This window comes from Pholcus phalangioides, unplaced genomic scaffold (genome assembly GCF_987345545.1).
Source record: "Pholcus phalangioides strain wild (caught in Gottingen) unplaced genomic scaffold, Ppha-v1.0 ptg000041l_1, whole genome shotgun sequence".
Classification (NCBI taxonomy): Eukaryota; Metazoa; Arthropoda; class Arachnida; order Araneae; family Pholcidae; genus Pholcus; species Pholcus phalangioides.
Window position 1 is genome coordinate 1,372,138 of NW_028301627.1, and position 21,404 is coordinate 1,393,541.

The 21,404-nt window shown below is 36.2% G+C and overlaps 1 protein-coding gene across 1 annotated transcript in view; it reads right to left on the reverse strand.

Annotated features, from left to right (window-relative positions):
• The window catches only part of LOC149065034 (propionyl-CoA carboxylase alpha chain, mitochondrial-like), a 68,471-nt gene that overhangs the window by 7,714 nt on the left and 39,353 nt on the right, over window positions 1-21,404 (reverse strand). Inside the window, exons 13-20 of the mRNA XM_089254470.1 lie at window positions 16,544-16,613; window positions 14,110-14,258; window positions 13,933-14,001; window positions 12,883-12,958; window positions 12,668-12,778; window positions 11,991-12,093; window positions 2,627-2,729; window positions 1,399-1,551 (exon numbers count right to left, since the gene is read on the reverse strand). Coding sequence (XP_089110596.1) covers window positions 1,399-1,551; window positions 2,627-2,729; window positions 11,991-12,093; window positions 12,668-12,778; window positions 12,883-12,958; window positions 13,933-14,001; window positions 14,110-14,258; window positions 16,544-16,613 — 834 coding nt within the window. The remainder of the gene's footprint in view (window positions 1-1,398; window positions 1,552-2,626; window positions 2,730-11,990; window positions 12,094-12,667; window positions 12,779-12,882; window positions 12,959-13,932; window positions 14,002-14,109; window positions 14,259-16,543; window positions 16,614-21,404) is intronic.

A 21,404-nucleotide genomic window follows, 5' to 3' on the forward strand; every position in this document is an offset into this window, starting at 1 on the left:
TAAACAATATGCTTCATCGCTTGCAATTATGCACGCAATATCACATGATGAAGAATTTTCAAAAATATTTTACTTGTATGCCCAGAGAATATAGTGCTCAAGGCACAAAAGCCCACATCCTATAGCTGGGGCCTTAGCATGGAAGAAAACCCATTTCTATAGATGCAGTACAGGAGGTTTCGCTTCAGGTGGAAGAAGACAGAGCTTCAAATTCTCATGGTAGCACTAGTGTCAGGCATGAAGCACAGGCGTTGGATAGGCCATGTTCAACTGTCCATAAGATCATGCGGAATATCCTCGATATTATCCACAGAAACTTTCACATGTGCAGCGGTTGCTCCGACATGATTGACGCTTGAATCCAGTTCTCACTGCATTTTCTACCTAGCATTGAGGTAGATTCAGATTGGCCTTCAAATATCCTATGGACAGACGAAGCACATTTTCACTTGGATGGTGCAGTCAATACTCACAACTGCTGAATTTGGGAACCAGAAAATCTGCACGCTATCTTAGAGTTTCCGTTGCATTCACCAAAAGTGATGGTATGGCGTGGATTTACTGCATCATTTATTCTCGATCCCTACTTCTACGAGGAGTTACGTTCTACAGGTCCAGTGACACTTTCGATCAACGGGAAGCGATATGCATAGCTGTTACAGAATGAAATTTTTCCAGCTCTACAAGCACTTCACTGACTTGCAGACACAATCTTTATGCAAGACGCAGCTCCTCCACACCTTAATCCATGCGATTTTTGGCTTTAGGGACATTTGAAACATCTGGTAAGTCGTGACAATCCAAGAACTTTACCTGACCTTAAAGGCAGCATTTCACGCCAAGTGCTGAACATTTTCCCACAGTTCCCCAGTCAGTTATGGAACATGCCATCTTGCAATTTCATATGGTATCTGGAAAATGATGGGGCCATCACGTGGAACATGTTTTGTTGCAATAACAATTGTAAAAGTATTTAACAATTGTTAAAATTGTGAACATTTGCCTGAATGTGTCATTTATTTATAAAACGCCCTCTGGTGGCAACATTGTGCAAATAATTTTTTTTACCCCTGAAACAAATTCCCATCACTTCATGAAGTCCTCCACAAAATTTCAGAATTTTCTGATGACTGGTTTTGCCTGTAGGCTACTTTAAAATAGGGTCTTTTAATTATGGACACCCTGTACATAAGGAATTTTAAAAAAAAATCTTTTCATTTGCAATTTCCATTCATAATAGATAGCACCTAAGAACTAGTTCCAGTACAAGATCACTTCCAGGAACCAAATAAAAATCACTTTCTGAGTAGAATGATGTCAAAAGTCCATTTGCTCCAAATAATCATTCAAAAATTTGAGATAAAACTTCATAAGTGCAGCGAGGGAAAAAAATCTTACCACAGTGCCTTGAAAACGGATCCTCATGTTTCCAGCTCCATCGTGTTTGACCAATTGCGTGCTGTATGTTCGATCCTCGATGACGTTCTCAAGCACGGGCGCAGCGATCAATATATCGCCCATCACCCTCAGAGTGCGACCATTTACAATAACCTGCATAATATAGCAATAAAAATATGCCAAAATAAATTCATCATAACACTAATAAAATTACAAGCATCTCTTCAGCAAATGATTAAAATTTTTTAATGATTAGTTTTAGTAGCATATTTTAAGGAAAGTTTTTTTCCGGTAAAATCCCTTTGGCCACACTTAGGAATCGTAATCAAATACTACTATCTGGAATGAATTTTCAACAGAACAATTTACAGTAATACCCCGTCTTACATCAACCTGCATTTACACCCACACACCTAGATCGAAAAACCTTTTCTTTCCAATTAGATGCACTTGGCTTTCGATGCTATGTTTTTAGAAATGTTTTCCCTCCACAAGAGCCACATCAAAAAAGTTGAATAGGTAAGAAAAGACAACGAAAATCAGCACATTTACTTCTTTTGTGTGACTCCTGAGGAGGGAGGGGCGCAATCAGTAGAAGACGTTTACTTTGTTAGTTTTAGAATGAATTATTGATGTAAGTCGAGAGTATCACTGTGGCTGAATTCTACTCAAGTGTATACATATGTGCAGGGAATTCATTGAGCAACATGGAATTAAAAAGGATAAAGATATTCTAGATGCAGAATCTCAAGAAACAACACGTTTTGAGAACATTACAATGATTTGAACAGTAGTAATTGTAATGGATAAATAGAGAGTGAGAAAAGAAATTTTTAGTAAATGCACAGCCATGGCAGCACTGAAATATCAAACACAACATTAGCTACACGCTCAGACTGTTATGTGCACACACTTTGTTCCAGACTCTGCCACGATGCTGGGCTGGAAGAGATCTCGGCAACGGGATAAGTCCAGTGGCAGAGCCCCTGGCGTTCATTCATTCATTCAGCCATGGATTTTAGCATTATTTTCGAGAGAGAAAAAGCACCAAATGTTTTTGTATTGCAATAAGGACTTTTGCTGTTACAAATAAGACAGAACTCAATGGTTTCAAAGCGGTTCAGCAAAAAAAACCTAACATATGCATGCAAATATGCATCTGTATATATTGATATACTGTTTAGGTACGTATAAAACCAACACATGCACACTCTGAAAATTCTCATACCTTGAAATTCTTTTCTCTATCAGAAACTAGTATTTCGACTTTCTTGCCATTGATCTCAGCGATGATATTCCAATCAGCTGGCAAGGTACTTTCCAATGGCGGCCTGAGAAATATGAGAAAAATAAATTTATACCATATCAAAATTAAATTTTTTTGTACCTGTAATAAAAGTTTCAATACGTGATGGCATATATAAAATACAGTCAAGCCTCATTAAGATGAAGTAACCAGCAAAGTAATTCGCACTGATCATGAAAAAAGGTCTGAAATTGAGTATTATACATATATTTTTACCTCTTTTTCCTATCCTTAGAATATATACTAATACACATGTGACGTGGCTTTGACAAGTTATTTTCAGTGACAAACAAATCATGATCATCTTTCACTGCCAGGGTTTATTTGCATAGCTGCCAACTTTTGAAAACGAACTTTCCGGAGATTTTCGCGCTAACCCGTATTTTATGCTAAAACCATTCCCTAATAAATACAAAAGGGATTTTTTCAAATAAAATAGGGAGTTTCCACACATAAAAGTTAAAGAATAGGGAATAAAATCCCTACTAAAAAATTGAAGTCAAATAAAATAGGGATTTTACACACATGGAAGTTAAACCCTTGCGAATAAAATCCCTACGCAAAAAGCAAGTGAAATTGGAGACCAAAACTAAAAAAAAAAATGGTGATCTAAAAAAATAAATACAGTGTTCAATCAGAAATGTTGTGAACAAACATTCTCGTGAATGACCCCAAAGTCATCGGAAGATGAAGGAAAAAAACCAATTTTTTTTGAAGAACACTGACTTTTTGCGACACTTGCTTGATGGTTTTTTTTTTCATTTCACATGAGTGATGATGTCAGTCTTTCCACCATGACCTATGTTTATATCCATAACACAACTTGTAAAAAAAGGAAAAGTCACCCTTTTTCTGGAACGTTTGATGAAAAGAAATTCATCGGGGAATAAGTATTCTTTAAAATTGATTAAATATGTTTTTGTTTAGCAGTATTCATGTTTTGTTATATCGCACGTATGTAAGTTCAACAAAAGAAATTTTGACCACATGCGCGTCACTATAATCTTCAATTATTATCCAGGACTATTGGCTGCTAAGCTATTTCTCTGCATGATAAGAAAAACAACTTTTCTTGTTACCATCAGAGGGTTTGTAAAACTTCCTTAAAAAGGGAATTTCCCCATTTACAACGTGTGATGTCATTTCGAAAGGGAAAAAAACAGAGGCAAAAGACTTCATGCCCCACAAGAAATTCCTTAATGGATGGTTTCAGGGGTGGGAAGTGACAAAGTCCATTTCGGAGCAGCAAAATATAGGATTCAGAACAGATATTTATAAATTGGAGCAGCGAAATTGACAATATTTTCGTTAACCCTCACCCCTTTTCAAAATAAAACAACTGCACGTTTTTTGTTATCAAACATCTTTTCATCAGCTTGTTTTTTGTTTTTGGTGTTTCACGCTTTTGACATGTTGTTTGAAAGAGCGGCTGTCATAAAATTTTTCGCACCAGTCTATTTAAGATGATTTTTGCTTACTGAGGGCACTATTTGCTGTCTGGAACAGCAGCCCTTCAAATGGGCTAAACATTTTCTAGTCTTTATAGATATAAATTTTCTATATCAAGTTTTCAATTTGTTTATACTCAGAAAGAAATTATTGCAAAATGGGAGAGAATTTCGGAAGAATCAGCACGATGGTTGGCGATCTGACACTCGTTATTTGGCGATTTAACAGTCATTATTCGGCAACATTGGCGATTTAATACTCGTTATTCGACAAAGTTTCTAAATTAGCAATCATAATTCGGTGGACATGCTCTTTCAACTCCCGGAATATTTTTTTTCACGAGACATCGGGATTTGATGCAATGACGATCGACCACAGTAATTTCTGCTGCTTCCAGTGGTGACTTTCTTTTCTTTTTTTTTTTTTAATGGAAACTGACTCGCATTTGCACTTTAAAGTTAAAGACCATTGCAAACCATCCTCAGTTGCACGATCACGGATATTATTGGGGTTTTGCGATGGAAAACCCGATGATGGGATTTTTCGGAAGGTCGAGGGATGAAGCTAAAATTCGGGAGATTCCCGGAAAATTCGGGAGACTTGGCAGCTATGTATTTGGGGGCTGTTCAAATATTATGCAGATTTTTAGCCATTTTTGACCCCCCCCCCCCACAGTCATCAGAAAAATTTTGACCCCCCTCAGGCACTTGTCAGCAAAATTTCGTCAGCTCTGCTCCCTACCTTCTAACGCATATTGGTGGGGTCAAAGATATACGCGGGGGGATAGGGGAATCATGCCAACCGCCAGACAATCATTTTTTCAATGCAAATTTTTTTTTTAATTTAAATTTTGAAAGAAAATACCTTTATATGTTAGTATAATCAATTTCTGTGAATTTCAATGCTATTTGAAGGCTAAAAACTCAAATTTTTTTTTTTTAAGAAACTCATTGCGACCCACCCTCTAAGCCATATATGCTCAACCCTTGACCTGCGGACTAAATGTGGCATGTCCCCTCAAACCTAATTTTGTAAAAATGATCGCTTGAGTGACCCGTGACACAGTTCCAGAACACGTTATTGTAACGTTACCATTTAGGCCCCGCCGAAAATGGTCCCTTTCTAGTCATTTTTATATTTTACTACCTTTAACATTGATTCTGGGATCGATCGGCGAGATCGTGTGCCGCCGATCGGCCGCCATGTTACGATCTTTTGCGCTGCCACATGCCAAATGTCATGCAATATTTTTAGTTCATGTGAATATGTAAATTTCTCAAATGTTAGTTGAGTCTAGCGACGCCGAGTCTTGATACGGATTGGTTCCGGTAAGGCGAGATGGGGAAATTTTCCCTTATATGCCGGTAGTGTACAACGAACAGTCATGTTGATCATTGATCCTTGGACGTTACATTTCATTTCATCCTGCTTCGTTACAGCCATGAGTTGATAATCTAGCAGGGTGCCTCGGCACTGATCGATCCGTTGATCGTCCTCTTCATCTAGTCAAAAGTCGCTCATCCTGCGTTGAAGTGTCTACGAGATGTCAGCTCTCATCCGTTAAGGGTTATTCGTCGGGTTCACCTCTTCGGATGCCTGATGTTGTTGCATTGGAGACTCCCCATTTCCAGGAGACCGCACAGATAAATCAAGAAGTGAACTGTTCGCGTTCTTGTGACAGTGACATCCAAAAGGCTGTAATCGATGGACCGATCGGGTGAGAACGTTTGAAATCTGTGATATGTTAACGCTAAAACTTTAAAGCAAATTTACTGTTGGCTTAAAATGTTGTAAAATATAAAGATTAACGCCGAATTAAAAGTCTTAAGAAAACGAAATAGTTGTTGAATCATTGTTGTCAATCATCTGTCTAGCGAAATTATTTCGGAATATAAAAATAGAATCCGGGAAGTAACGTTACATCGTTAGAACTTAAGCGATCTGTGGAACATTTAGAGATCCCTTGAGTGACATGTGACAGTTTTAGAACATTTAAGCGGTCCTCAGTGCAGTTCTACATCACTCAAGTTACCCGAAGCACACATTCCCAGATTACTTAAGTGATGTGTGGCACAGCTCCAGAGCACATAAGCTGCCCAGACACATTTGCAGATTGCTTGGATCCACAAAACATTTAGAGATGGCTCTGTAGGGAACTTCTGAATAGAAAGAGTGTTAGTTCAGGTGCCCACAAACTATCAAAAGGTTTTTCTCGTTTTTGGCGCACTGAGTAAGATGCCATTAAAAATAATTCATATTTTTATAAAGAGTGGTTGATGACGCAAGCATCATCCAAACCCCCCCCCCCCCAAACACCAAAAGTCAGCAAAGCCCCACCCCCATTGATGCTGACATAATACTTGAATATGACTCCTTGACAGGAACTCGTCTCTGCCACCTCATTAGACATTTTGCCTGTCGTGACCTTGTATTTCTATTTGCAAATGGCTGGACAAACTTTATTGTGGTATAATGGCTGTACAAAAAACCTTTCTACCAGCACAAAGATAATAAGAGTCGATAAAGTAATTGAGTTTAGCCATGGGATTTCAATTGCTCAGCTTGTCTGCTAAATTGTTTTGAGAATATGAAATTCTGTGCAAAAATGTGAGCCAAAAATCAATTTTACGAATGAAATCCTGTTGGGAGATAGATGGCCTTTTTTTAGCCCAAGATATCAAGGAAACATTTTATTTTCTGGATATTATGCTGAGGTGAACTCGGAAAAAAAAGTTAACTTAGAGGCTACTAATGTCTCTACTTCAGTGCCTCATGCCACAGTGCATGAAATAAGGAAGGCAGAGTCGTGTCTCCAGTGGTGTAGATGGTAGCATGCTTGCCCGGTATGCAAGAGAGCCTGGGTTGGAGAGTCCCGGCGGAGAAAAGATGACTTTTCTTTCCGAGTTCATCTCAGCATATTATCCAGAAAATAAAATGTTTCATTGAAATCCCGTTGATTCGCCAATATAAGAACGAAATGATTCAAAATACAATTATAATACAAATGAAGAATTTTTAACCAAAAAAGTAGAAAATTGAAATTTGCTCACTGAGTAGACTCTGGACTATCTGATCTAATGTGGTGGAAGGGCCAGCACCGCCTTAAGGCATGGGCCCACCCGGGCCTCAAGCGAATAGGGGGTCTCACAAGAATGAGATCTGGTTGAAATTTTCGAGAATTTGTTTGGTAGGGCCCCAGAAGAATAAATTGGTCTGGGGCCCATGATACTCTTAAGACGGCCCTGGGAAGGGCCATAGTTCTACAGATGCTCACTTCGTACCCCTCTCATACCATTAAAAACACCCTTTTTTATTCCACAAAACCCACTCATTCATATATACTGGCCAATATTTTATAAATGTTTGTTATGTACCATATATTTAAAAAATTCAATTCAGGAAAAGGAAGTACACGTATAAAAATATTGTACACATTGCAATATTAATTTTATGTCTAATTTAAATGCAAGAAACATAAAATCATGTACACTGTACAGTATTAATAATATACACACACTTTTAAAATAATCAAAATACAGTGAAACCTCGCTACAAAGATGCTCAATATAACAATAAATCCTTCCACAATGGTATTTCTTTAAATATTGTTTGGAATCGCCTATAACCTCCAATGCAACCATACCCATTACTACACTAAACACCTCTATAACTACATTTTTTGAGGAGATTTTTATACCGCAACAATATTTAATATATCGCTGGAAGTATATACAGGGGTGCAAGAGCTGCGCCAATTGCGCCAAACTGCGCCGAAACTGTTCTCTTGCTACATGGTGAGCCAAGGCGCCGAATCCCTGCGCATTTGCGCCAATTCTTGTTTGTGGTTCGCGGAGGTACCGCTAATGCACTGTAGTACGTCAAATACCCTTAATTAAGCAAAAATTCGCATGAAAATGTTGTTCACGGGACGCGTTCTTTCCGAGACACGGAAAAAGATACGGGGGGGGGGGGGGGGGGGGAGAAACTTCAATTTTTTTTTTCACTTCCCACCATCTACCACAATCGCGTTATCTCGTGACCTTGGAAAGTAGTTATACTACCTTGAAGTATAAAGTCCTGTACTGTTATTGGTATAACCGGCGGGCTATCAAAGTCCCTGAATAAATATGCCGAATTTTCCGATTTCGGAGACCGTTTTTTCTCCTGCTGGTTATAGGTTATATACTGAAAATAACGGTAATTTCGCGGCTGCCTACTTGCGTTCTAAGACGGCATGCATCGAAAAGAGGATTGGTTTACTCGTTTAAATTACCGAAATTTTTCGGAGATCGTTGGGAAAAAATAGAATCTGTAAAAACTCCAGCTAAAATATTCATAGTTTTGTCATCTAGCCACTATGCGGTCGTGTGGTTATCGTCAGCGGTTGCCGATCGTAACAATTTCACATCGCGAAAATCCGGATTTGGCGAACGGGGCCGGCTCGAGAGAAAAAAATCTCTACCCATGCAGAACCTTTTTTTTTTGGCGCTACTGACCACGTTTTTTTTGGTCGACAAACCTTTTTCACCCTTTCAACTCATTTGGCACCCCTCCTTGAGCGGCGCCCAATAAGGCCACACGGTCCGCCACTGCATTGGTGGGGGAGAGGCATGCTCTTAACAATAGTCAGAGGAAGGAGTTTGTACTAGGGCATGCTCATTTTACATAACTTCTGTGAGATACCTAATATATATTAATGTCCTACTTTTCCAAAACATGTTGTTGGAGAGAATGAAATATTTTCACCCTTTCTTGTTTTTCGCACTCCCTCTCGTGCATTGCTGGGATGGTACATTACTCCCTCACGTATTGCTGGGATGTTGTTTAACATTGTATCACCAACAGAACTATTGATTATGTGTGATGAATGGGTTGCACTACAATCCAAACAATTACAAGAAGTGAAATCAGTTCAGAGAATAGAGAGATAGATATTGGGCAGACATATTCAAACTTTGTAACTTTGAAAGCTGCCCAAAGTTCAAAATTTTGCCAGTTTTGGTGAAGACTTTTTTATCTTCAGCACATGGTAACACAGACAGTGAAAAAGAGTTCATTGTTAACAAATAAATACAAGTCTGTTCGAACATTGAAAAATCTGTCCATGCAATGCTTTAATGTTCAATGTAATAAGACATACAAAATCTTATGTTCAAGGGCATAAAAAATTGGAAAAAAATAGTCATTGAGATGCTGTACTTCTGAAAGCGAATCATGATTTGTAATCTATTAACATGCTATTAGGTTGAGAAATTCTTTAAGTAAATAAGGTATTTATATTTTTCTCATTTTTTGCATTTTGCTTTTAAATTTAATAATTCCTTTAAATTCTGTGAGAAGCCAATTTTTTTTTTCACGGAAACTCTTATTATATTCTGCACGCACTTTTTTTGCTATATCAGGAGGAATAAGATTTTGGTGTTCAAGCAGCAGAAATTCTTGCTGCCTAGGTTTTCAGTATGCATGTTGCTTAATTTGAAAAGAGTAATAATTTGTATTCGTCATTTCAGTAATACACGTTTTATTAATGACAGGTAAGATAATTCAGAAAAAATTTAAATGGATTTTAATTTGTGAATGGAATTTATTTAGAATTATTTGTTTCAACCATTTTTGGCAAAACTTTTCACATTTCACAGAAAAATTACTCCTTATATTGCAGATATAGTTCGTGTTTAGTTCTGCTCCATTTTCAAAATTTCTGCTCCAAAAATGAAATTTGCTGCTCCGAAATGGACGAGGGACACTTGCACCCCTGGTATATATCCTTCAACTTATTTTTAAACTCGTCACAAACATTTTAGTTCTTCTGAGGACATGTCTAACAATATCAGTATTTAGCACCACCTGATCACAGAAAGTGTCGATGACATTTTGGGTATCACTACTTTTTGTGTAATACAAACCAAAGTCTATATTGCATAGTTTCCCAACCTTTTTCGTCCCATCGCCCCCCTCTCTTCAGAAATTTTTTTCTCCCAGCGCCCCCAACGAAATCTAGCCAATAGAATCCTTTACTATACCCGTAGCTTCTACCGCCCCCCTGGAACATTCCATCGCCCCCCAGGGTGCATTAACGCCTACGTTGAGAATCACTGGTCTATTGCAACAAACCTCTTTACAGGGGCGATACACACCCAACCAAATTTTGCTTATCAACTAATCATTTAAAATTTTTTGTGGGAAATAAATACTGTACTCAAAAGTGAATTTCTTGGTGGTACTAACTACGCAGATTAGAAAAGATGCCAACAGAAGCATAAATTTGAGGGAAAGTGATTATAATGTTGCCTCTCTGCATAACGATAAGATAATCCCTCAATATCCTCAACGATATTTTTTTTCAGTCCCCAGAATATCGTTATATCAAGGTTTCACTATCAATAAAAACTTAATTCTTGAAAAAAATTATTTAAACTTACATTTTCCACTGTTCATTGATAAACGATTTTTAAATTCATTACTTTGAACACCTTGACAAAGTAAATTATTCGCCATTTTTATCACAGAGAATTATTATTATTGTTACTTAACTAGGCCGGATAGTCAAGAGTCTACTATAATGAGAAATCTATTATAACGACAACTTTTTTCCAGTGATTATGAACTGCCATTATAACAGACTTTTACTATACTTGAATAAAAGCACATGTATCTAAAATTTGGAATTTGTAGAGTAAGCGTATGGTATTTATGCAAGGTCCAAAATACAAGTATCACCTTTTTTTTTCCACCACAGGAAAGGTCCCCGACTAAAAATGTTGGTCTTTTGTAAAGAGGGATGATACTCAATCTATTTCAAACTGCAGCAACCCTGGCACAGTTAACTAAGGAAATGATTGAATTAAAAAAAGGTAAAGCAAGATAGAAAAAAAATCAAATTACGAAGTTGCAGAGCACTGCTCAATTGTAAGGTATTTAAAGATAGAAAAAGTCAATGCAGCCAGCCATTTAGAAATCATGTACCCTTGAACTAGTTTTAAGGAAGAAATTCCAAGGAGGGGAACAGAGTTTATCTTTGACCTAGAAGCTAACAGTGTAGTTATTGTTAGTTCAAAAAAATGGCAATGCTAAAAAATTCATGCGCAACACTAAGCACTCAAACTGTTACATACGTATGCACATCTCCTGCAAAACTTATTTGGTAGTAAATTACCTATGGCGATAGACTGGAGGTGTACTCAATTTCGAAGAAAAAAAAAGAAAGCATAGCTATAGTGATAAAATAACAATATTGAAATCTTGCAGTGCTTTGGACAAATATCCTCACGTTCCCAGCTTCATGTCTGACAGCCTGCATGTGAGGGATTCTTGATAATATTGGCAAGTGCAGAGATCAATATATCACTCTCGCAGAGGTATTATTTTCAATAATTTAAGCTGAAATTGTTTCCTCTCATTTTAAAAAATAGTTCATTGTTTACAACAGAGGTCTCTACTGTAGAAACTACCACGGAAATCTTGATAATTGAAAGGATGTTCCGAAGAACCCAAGCAAATCCTTAATGATCTTCCAAATTTTTTAAAAGACACAATAGCGTCAAAATGTGAAACAGAATCAAATATCGCAAATATCAGTAACAAAAAGTGGGGTTTTTTAAGCTTTCCTGGGTTTTTTTGGATTTTTAACAGTTCTGTGACGTTCAATTCCATGCAACCCTAGGTTTGAGAACACCAGTTGGAAATTTATGGTTTACATGTTTGTATTAAATAAAAACAGCATATCACTATTAGTATTATTTTTGCATCCAATGGGATAAACTTTTAATAGATATTAAACAAATTCCTATTAACGAGGTTCAACTATGTACTACAAATATATACATATTACACTTACTCTGGTTGGTTGATAAAATGTCTTGACATGGCTTCGTGCCGAACAAAAATACAGCCTGCTAATGCAGCCAGGTGTTCCAGTTCTGGCTCTGAGAGCTCTTTCCCTGTTCGAAATAAACACAAGAATCTCGATCTTGAACTACACCAAGTGAAGAATCTCAATCATTAAAAAAAATTAAACCTAAATCAAATCATTATACAATCTTAAAACAGAATCAAATTGTTACCCAAGAAAATTTTAAGCATTTGCTGCGTTAATTTTTTAATGATGTACAACAGGGCTGGACAAATCTCAGGTGACAGAAAAATTGGCATTGGAGCCTAAAATTTTCTTTGTGTAGTTTCTAAATTGCACCCTCAGAACAGTACAAAATGTTTGGAATTTATAGCAGCACATCTGTCAACATGAAAGATGGTCACTATGCCCTGAAAAACTCAAAAGAAACATTATTTTAGACATTTTCCTTATGGTAAAAATGTTTTTGGTTCCTAAAAATTTTTTCTGGCACCCAGATTTTTTTGCGATTTGTCCAACCCTGCTGTACAAGTATCCTAACACATGTTATATTGAGAATGCTTGTGCTTCAATATGTTAAAAGACAACATATACAGGTACTGTTCCTGAAATATTATATTGTTGAATTCAGTTCCCAGCGTGTCCCTAATCATAGTACTCACCCTTAAAGCCATCAGGATAAGCTTGATATAAATACTTTGTACTGATATCACCATTCATAAAATTTGGTTCCGTCATAATGTCACGAAGAAGAGCAATGTTATGACTTACGCCTAGGGAGATAATCAACATAGTTTTGTAAATGATGTAATCCAAGCAATAATTTATACACAAAATTATGGGAAATTATTGAAAAATAAAAAAAATTATATAAAACCTCTTATAACATAGGCATCCAGTGCTTTGGTCATTGTGTCCAGTGTTTCTGTCCTAGATGCACCATATGTCACCAACTGGCATAAAAAGAAATCAAACTAAGCAATTTGTTTTTCCCAAAACGTCGGTTCTAACATTAGAATCAAAACACAAGTATTATTCTATATGAAACACTGATAAATATACAAATTCAATAAATAAAACAGACTGTTTAGATACTGTTTATTTGATGTAACTGAAATGAACAGTAAGAAACGCTTTTGAGACAACCATACTAATTTTTTCCCTGCCAGTCCATGTGTTTCACTGTTGGCAATGGACAATTCATGTTCAACTCTGCATAGCCAGGAAAGGACAGAAGAGCAGAAAAATGATTGCATATTTTTCTTGAAAACTTGTGTGACTGTCTCTCATTTTTTCCACATGAGAAATAATTAGGATAAGATCCATGTGTTTCAAAACCGATTAAAACTGCTACTTTCCCCACCAAAAAATGAGATTCAAACTCAGTGTATTGAACCAGGAGCTGGTGCCTTAATGATTAGGCTGCCAAGAAACAAAAAAATATGTAAGTTCATCTGATCATCTGATAATTTTCATCACACCACTGTCATTTTTTTTTACATACGATGGCTAATTAGACCAGATCTACTACTCATTGGCTATTCTGAATGGCAGTATTTAATCTAAATTTTTTATGTCCCAACGAGGGATTTATGTGTTAATGCCTCAGTGAAGGACTTTCTGAAATAGCGGTGCATTCTGCAGTCATGCTGTTACCATCACTGTTGCACTTCCTCATCAGGAAAGAGTCTGACAAGGAATAATCGCTTCAATCAAACTCATGACACATCAAGAGGACATCCTTTGGTATAGTAGATAATTATTTTATCAACCTGGGCTACATCACCTTGAAAATTCAGACATTTTCACATTCCCAATAAAAAATTTACACTCTCGAAAGAAAAAAGTGGCTCTTATATTATAGCAGCTAATGTCACTTACAAATCATCACTTTTGAATGAATGGTTGGATAGAAAATTAAACTCACTTTGCAGATCATTGGATCGTAATATATGCTGATTTCACTGCCTTCTTTTATTCCACTATCACAGCGTACCTAGTATGAAAAAAAATTGTTAAAATTTTTTTATTCACGATAGTTATCAAAATAAACATGCAAAATTACAATCTTAAGACGTATGATTTTTTTCACAATAACACTCACATTAGGAATGTGAAGAGGTTCTATGTACTTGTAAAGACGACCAATAGATGGAAGGCCAAAATGTTTGTAAGGATCTTCGGCATACACCCTAGATTCAACAGCCCAGCCATTGATTTTTATATCGTCTTGTCTCAGTCGCAGAGGATGGCCTATGAATCAAATCAGTCATATATATGAATTTTCTGCCATACATTGTGTACTTATATTTTTTTTGCCGTGCTAATCATCTTTATTTTGCCATAATATAGTCGGACTCGCAACTAACTCGGGTATTACAAATTTTCATATATAACAAAGTTTTTTCCATATCCTGTGAATTTCTCTCTCATATTGCATCTCTATATCATTTTGATTACTAATAGCAAACACTGATTTCTGCAAAGTACACTTATAATTTTATAATGAATTTTTCTCAGCTGGTTTTGAAATACCAATTTCACCCTATCTACACGCAATGAGCTTTTTTGCCTTAGAAGAAAGTCTATTTGAATGTTTTTGAGTATTGTTGAAATGGTAAAATCCTCTTCGCTTCACTTTTTATAATTTTCCGTGTCAAATCCTTAGACAGAGCCTCCTATATTTCTCTAAAATTAAATCCTGTTTTGCTTGCAGAAAAACTTTTAGGAAGGAAAGGAAATATTATGGATATTTGTTCCCAAAAATCCAACCTTCAAAACACCTTTTGTGCTCATTTGCTCATCTTTGGCCAGATTCGAACACTGGTTGTGGTGGAGGAGTTATCGTGTACAAATTCATTTTGAGACTGTCCAAGTGCAAACACTATCAACTGCTTCGAAAATTGAATCTATATAGCTGGTTGATAGCCTGAGTGTCTCGCAGTTTCGTTTCTCTAGCTGGTTCATAGCCAAAAATTGAAAAAACAGTGAAGCATCGAAAAAAAATTCGAGATTCAACATAGTTTGTTATCAGTGATTTGAAACAAAGAGGCATTCATGAGAAAGTTCTTGGATGATTCAAGAAGATATTCAGAAAAAGAGCCCATAATGATGTGGATCACATAATGATAGGGTGCCAGTAAGGCTAACTCAGAGACCTGGACTATAAACTAGAGAGATGCAAAACGATTGAAAGCACTGGAGAAGTGGTACTGGGAGCACATAAGCTGCACATTGAGAAAGTCAAAATCACATGTTAAAACACAGGTTGCAGAAAATTGCCAAATCCTGAAAAAGATTAAATACAGAAGATGCCTAGACTAGTTGGGGCATGTTCTCCGACATGATGGATTGCAACGAGATGTGATGGAAGGTGGGATAGAAGGGGGAAGGCCCAAAGTAGTCACCTGGATCTTGACACTACTAAATGATGCAGAATGTACCCCTTATAACCAACTAAAAAAACAAAGTCCAAGACAGGGATGAGTAGTGGCTGCTCAATATGGGAAGAACCAGTCTTTGTACTGATGTACCATTGATGATGAATGATTTGGAAGCACTTCTTTCTGAATGGTTCAAAAAAGTCAGGCCAAAATATGCAACAGTGACCTGATCCTTAAAGACAGTTAGGCAATAATTATCTTAGTGCAAAACATTTACCTTACACAATGATATCAATTGAAAGATAAAAAGAAAAGTGATTGGCAAATATTTTTGTTTTGAACTACTAAGATTTGAATTAAATTTTAACCTTTTTTTCTTAAAAATATATTAGTTTAATCTTTATTTATTTTAAAAGTGCTTAGGATATTGAAAAATGTTTATCGTATATGTAAATTAAGCTTCAATCATAGCTTTCAAAATTGGTATGGATATAATGAATACTTTTGCTATTTTTTCAGACTTTGTTATAAGGGGGTTCAAGGATATATGTCATGGATGTTATGTCATGTATATATGTCATGGATTCTATCAATTTTGAAAATATAGGTAAAATCAAAATAAGACAATAGTCACTCATATTTTTATCTCTTGATTTAAAAATGTAAAAATCAAAGGAGCACACTTTTTAATGAACACAAAAAGCTATTAGAAGATAAAAGCATGATAGAATTATTGAAGGCTTCTTGTAATAGCAGTTAGATCATTGGTTTTTATTGAAGCTGAAAGTTTGCTTGATGGAGTCTATAGCATATACACCACCATTATATTTAGCATATAATGGTTTCTTACTTTGCATACAACTGCATAATGATCTGTGACATCACATTTAAAAATACCAGAGAAAACATCAACACGTTTTGGGTAAAAATAAACAAATAAATGACCAATGAATGTTGAATGTAGGTCACTAATTGGCTCACTGTATAGAGAGAGATCAATCCATTCCCAGAAAGAGATTGTTTAAATGATTCATAATGCATTGTTGATAGGATAAAATATCCATACTCAAGGTCTCTGATTAGTATTACAAATAAAAAAAGAAATTATTTTAAAGAACTTCAATTCACCAACCAAAAAAATGATTGGCCACGTACCTTTAGCAACTCTGATCATTTGATGGACTAAGTCAACGCCAGTTATACACTCCGTTATTGGATGCTCGACCTGCAAGAAAATAATATACTTATAGTACGTAAATATTTAGCTAATTTATATAAATACAAGACCATAATAGGCAAAATGCTAAACGAAGTGACTGAGAAAAAGATGCCCATGACAAATATGGATGTCATATATTACTGAAATACAGCAACCCAATTAAAAATGCAATCACAAAAATTATAAACAATATATACATACATGATAAAACATTATACAATGCCCATAAAATGTATTTATGGTTGTCTTATTCTAAGTATGGATAGCTTCCCGATTTACCCCAATATGTTCATAATATTTCTTTTTAAACGTGTCAATTGTGTTACAATTCACTACCTCCGGAGGTAAGCTATTCCATTTATTAACAACCCTATTAGAGAAAAATTCTCTGTGACACCATAACTAAGAACTGTCCCTTACCAAATGATACTGGTGTCACCTTGTAAAAGTTGTTGATTGATGGTGAATTAATAAATCATGGTCCATCCTATCCATACCGTTGAAAATTTTGAACACTTTGATCATATCTCCTCGACACCTGCATTCATCCAATGTAAAAATATTCAAAAAATTAAGTCTCTTCATAACTCAAGCTGAATGTGCCAACGAAGACAAGCATTGCTCTTCTTCAACCAAGTCTATGTCCCTCCATAGGCATGGTTTCCCAAACCTTACAGCATACTCCAGTCCAAACAAACTAAGCCTCGGAAAAGCGGAAGAATGAGGAGGAGAGCAGAATGCAAAAAGACCTTTTTTGAAAATGAAACCGAGCATTTTATTTGCTTTTTTGACCACTGCTGAGCAATGTTCAGAAAACCTAAGCCGCTCATCAATGAGAGAATTCCCAAATAGGTCATCCCAGTTACATTGGGGATAGTGGCACCATTCAACTCGTAAGAGAAAAGCGGGTTGTTCGAACCAAAATGATCAACCATGCACTTGTCAATGCTAAACTTCATGCTCCATTCATTTGCCCATATTCCAATCCTATTCAAGTGTGTTTGGAACAACTCCCTATTGCTTTTATTTCCAACTACCTCCATTAGCTTTACATCTGCGAATTTGCTCACAATACCATGATCAAAAAAGTATGGGCCCAGGACACTTCCTTCAGGAACTCCACTAGTGATGCCTGTCCAATCAGAGAATTTCCTCTTCACTATAAGCCATTGTGATCTATCTCTCAACCACAACTCTATCGAATTCAGCAAATTGCCCTCAATCTCGTGTAAAAATGCTTCAAGAGTTTACCATTCTGGACCCGATCGAATGCCTTCTGGAAATCAAGGTAAACAACATCTACATTTTTGCTCTTACCCAAAGCCTTAGTCACGTGGTCATAGAAGCAAAGGAGGTTAGTTACACATGACTTCCCCTTCCTGAACCCATGCTGATTATCCGACAATACATTATTCTCGTCTATCCACTTCACAAACTGCCTTTTGATGATAATTTCCAAAATTTTCGAGAGGGAGCTCGTCAAACTCACTGGACGATAATTAGACACCACTTCTCTACTACCCTTCTTAAATATCGGAACAACGTTAGCCAGTTTCCAATCTCTCGGGACGATACCCTCAGCAACACTACTCCTGTATATCTGTGCGACTGGCCCCAACAATTCATTAGCACATTCCCTGAGGACCCTGGGATAGATATCATTTGGTCCTGGTGCTTTGCTCGCACATAAATTTTTTAGAAGATTTAGGACATCCACGTCTTCCACTTGAATATCGTTGAGGATTTTATTACGCTATGTAACACCCGTACATCGAATATCATTATCTCCATTAAATACCAGTGCGAACAAGTCATTGAGAGCACTACACATGCCTACATTGCTCTCTACCCTAGACCCTACCGAGAGGGGGCCAACTGTTCCCTTACATCCATTATTGGCATAAATAAAAAATGATTTAGGATCGGAGCCAATGTTATCTGCCAACCTAGACTGAACTTCTTTTTTTCATATCCCTTATCATTTTTTTCAATGCCTTTCTTTTATCAGTAAACAATGACAGGTCACCTTGTCCACTTTTATACGCTCTGAATGCTCTTTTCTTTTCAAGCTAAAGGTTACGCACGCTATCCGTGAACCATAGAGGGCGCAATGTACAAACGCTTTTTCCAATAAAGGGAATGATGTTGTGCAAAACAGAAGATAGCTTCGTATTAAATTCTTCCTATTGACTTACCACCCCAACTGATTCCAACCGGTCTTTGAAAACTTCCGATAACGTTTCTCTTAAAACATCAAAGTTAGTTCTCCGAAAACAAGGAACCACTCTTTTGTTATCAACCTTATCCGAATAAAACTTAGAGAAAACTGACGACACGATGTGATCACTGAAAGAAAACTCATCCCCCAATGAAACATGTTCAACAAGATCTTTGAAACTAGTGAGAAATAAATCCAAAATAGCAGTGCCCCTAATGGCTTCTGATACATGCTGATATAAAAAATTATCAAGCACCAACTTAAAAAAGTCAGAAAGGAAGACAACAGCGCTCGAAACCATTAAAATCCCTACACAACACCCAGATATTCACTGACCAAACACCACAGATATTTGTATTGATGTAAGCCTATAACTGCATGAAAAATTTTATTGTTATGGAAATTTCAACAAAATAACGATTTAAAAAATATATATACAGTATATAAATGCGTAACAAAAAAAACCAAAAAAACACGGCAGTGATATATTGGCAGGGAAAATTTCTAGGATATTGCGCCAGAATGTTGTTGCAGTTGCTATGGATTTTTGATAATGGTAACCAATATTTCTTCAGTATTTTTTTCAAAATCATAGAAAAATTAAAATATTTTGTATAAAGGATCATTCATTGCAAATCTCCAAAATATGGGAACTATATTTCATGGGAAAGGAATACACTCTCTACCTTTCTCTTCACTGCAAAGTTAACCTGAAATGGACTATATCTAACTATCTATTCACTAACACTAAAATAATAGGACCCAAAATGGAAAAAAAAAATACTGAGAATACAGAGGAAAAAGTTTTCTAACAAAGGGGAAAACATAAAAAATTGCAGGAAACAAATAACCAATTAATTTACTCTATAAATGATAAAAATTTAAATACAGTAGAACCTCTCAACCTCTCTAATCCAGACTCATTGAGATCTAGGTGATTCTAGATCAGGGAGTTTTTAAGATTATGGATCAAGTTTTGTTACTTTCATATTCAAATTTACATATTCAAAGCAGTAATATGCCTCTTCGAGAACTTTCATGCAAAATTTTTCTTTGAAAGAAAATTAATAACATAATATGCATGCATATAATAACACACAATTAAAATTTGAATCATATTTTCTAATTTACATATCATTACTAGTAGAAAGATCCCTTTACTTATTCTAAAAACATATTTTGTAGGCATTGCCCTGATCCAAAAAAAACTGAAAAATATTTTTTTCCCCTGAAGATCGTAAATGGTCGATTTTGTGATTCTATATTTTTCACACAATATTTGTACTACTATTACTTAACTGTACATGCACCTCATACAGATTCCTCTACGGAATTTATAACAAATCGGTACATGTCGAAATGTTATGTGAGTGCATGTATAGTGTAACAATGAAAAGATGATTTCTGACCTTGTATGACCTTCATTACGAAGATAGAGGGTCCATTCCTCAGTTGGGAAAAGTGGGGGAGGGAAAGAACTCCAGCAGCAACCCTGGAGGAGAGATGTTTATTTTCTTTTTCAATCCCATTTCTACCTACTGAAGAATGATCCCTCCCCGATTGTCACAGGCCATCTTTCCATGATCACAGTATACATGTATGGCTCTGATGTATTTATGATGTTAGAATTGTATATGCATCGTGTTCTTGCTGGTGCTGTCGTCTGTGTTCCATATTTTGAAGTAAAGATAGTAAATGCTTGAATTTTTGTGTTATTTAACTATCATGTTGAAGGTCTGCCTGCTCTCTGCAGAGAGACTTTTCAAATGGGAGACAGGCTCGCATTCGCACCTTTCATATATATCCAAAGCATTCTGTACCTGCTATATCATTTGACGTCTTCTCAATGTTTGGAAATTCACTTGGGTAATAATCAGTGGCGGATCCTAGCTAAAATTAGTGGGGTGCTGCTCCAGAAAATTTTTAGCCTTTGTTTTAAAATTTTGTAAAAGGAAACAAACATGCATAAAAAGCTAATAAAACGATTAATAATAGAATAGCTGGAAGCAGGATAATAATTTAATTCTACACTTTATCACATTCAAGAATATGGTACATGGTTTTTGAGCACAACACACGTGGAGTAAAAAAAAAATACTTTCCACCAGCACGCCAGGGTCGGCACTGTGGGAGAGACACAGTGCTCTCTCTCTCCGTCGCAGCCTCACGTGCAGCTTCCTATGTGCACATGCACACAACAGTCAAACATAAGTCTGAAGCGCACAGTTCCATACAAAGATTTTTGTATCTTTTTCGTAAACTGGGGGATGGCTACTGACATTAAGCTTAAGGATTACATATTGTACAAGTATAAAGAAAGAATTAAAGAAAAAAAGGACTCATTATATTAAATGTTATCGATAATATCAAGTGGAGATAGGGGTGCTACAGTTTTACAGTATTTATACGTGAGCCACCACAGGTAATAAGAAAATGGAGCACTTCTAAAGCATCAAGATTAACTGTACAGCACAGAGAAATGAAATAATGAAAAAAAAGTTCTTTTAATCAAAGCTGACATTTCTGACATTTCAATCACATTCATTGAGACTAACAGGTGCCATCATTCTCCCAGAAGC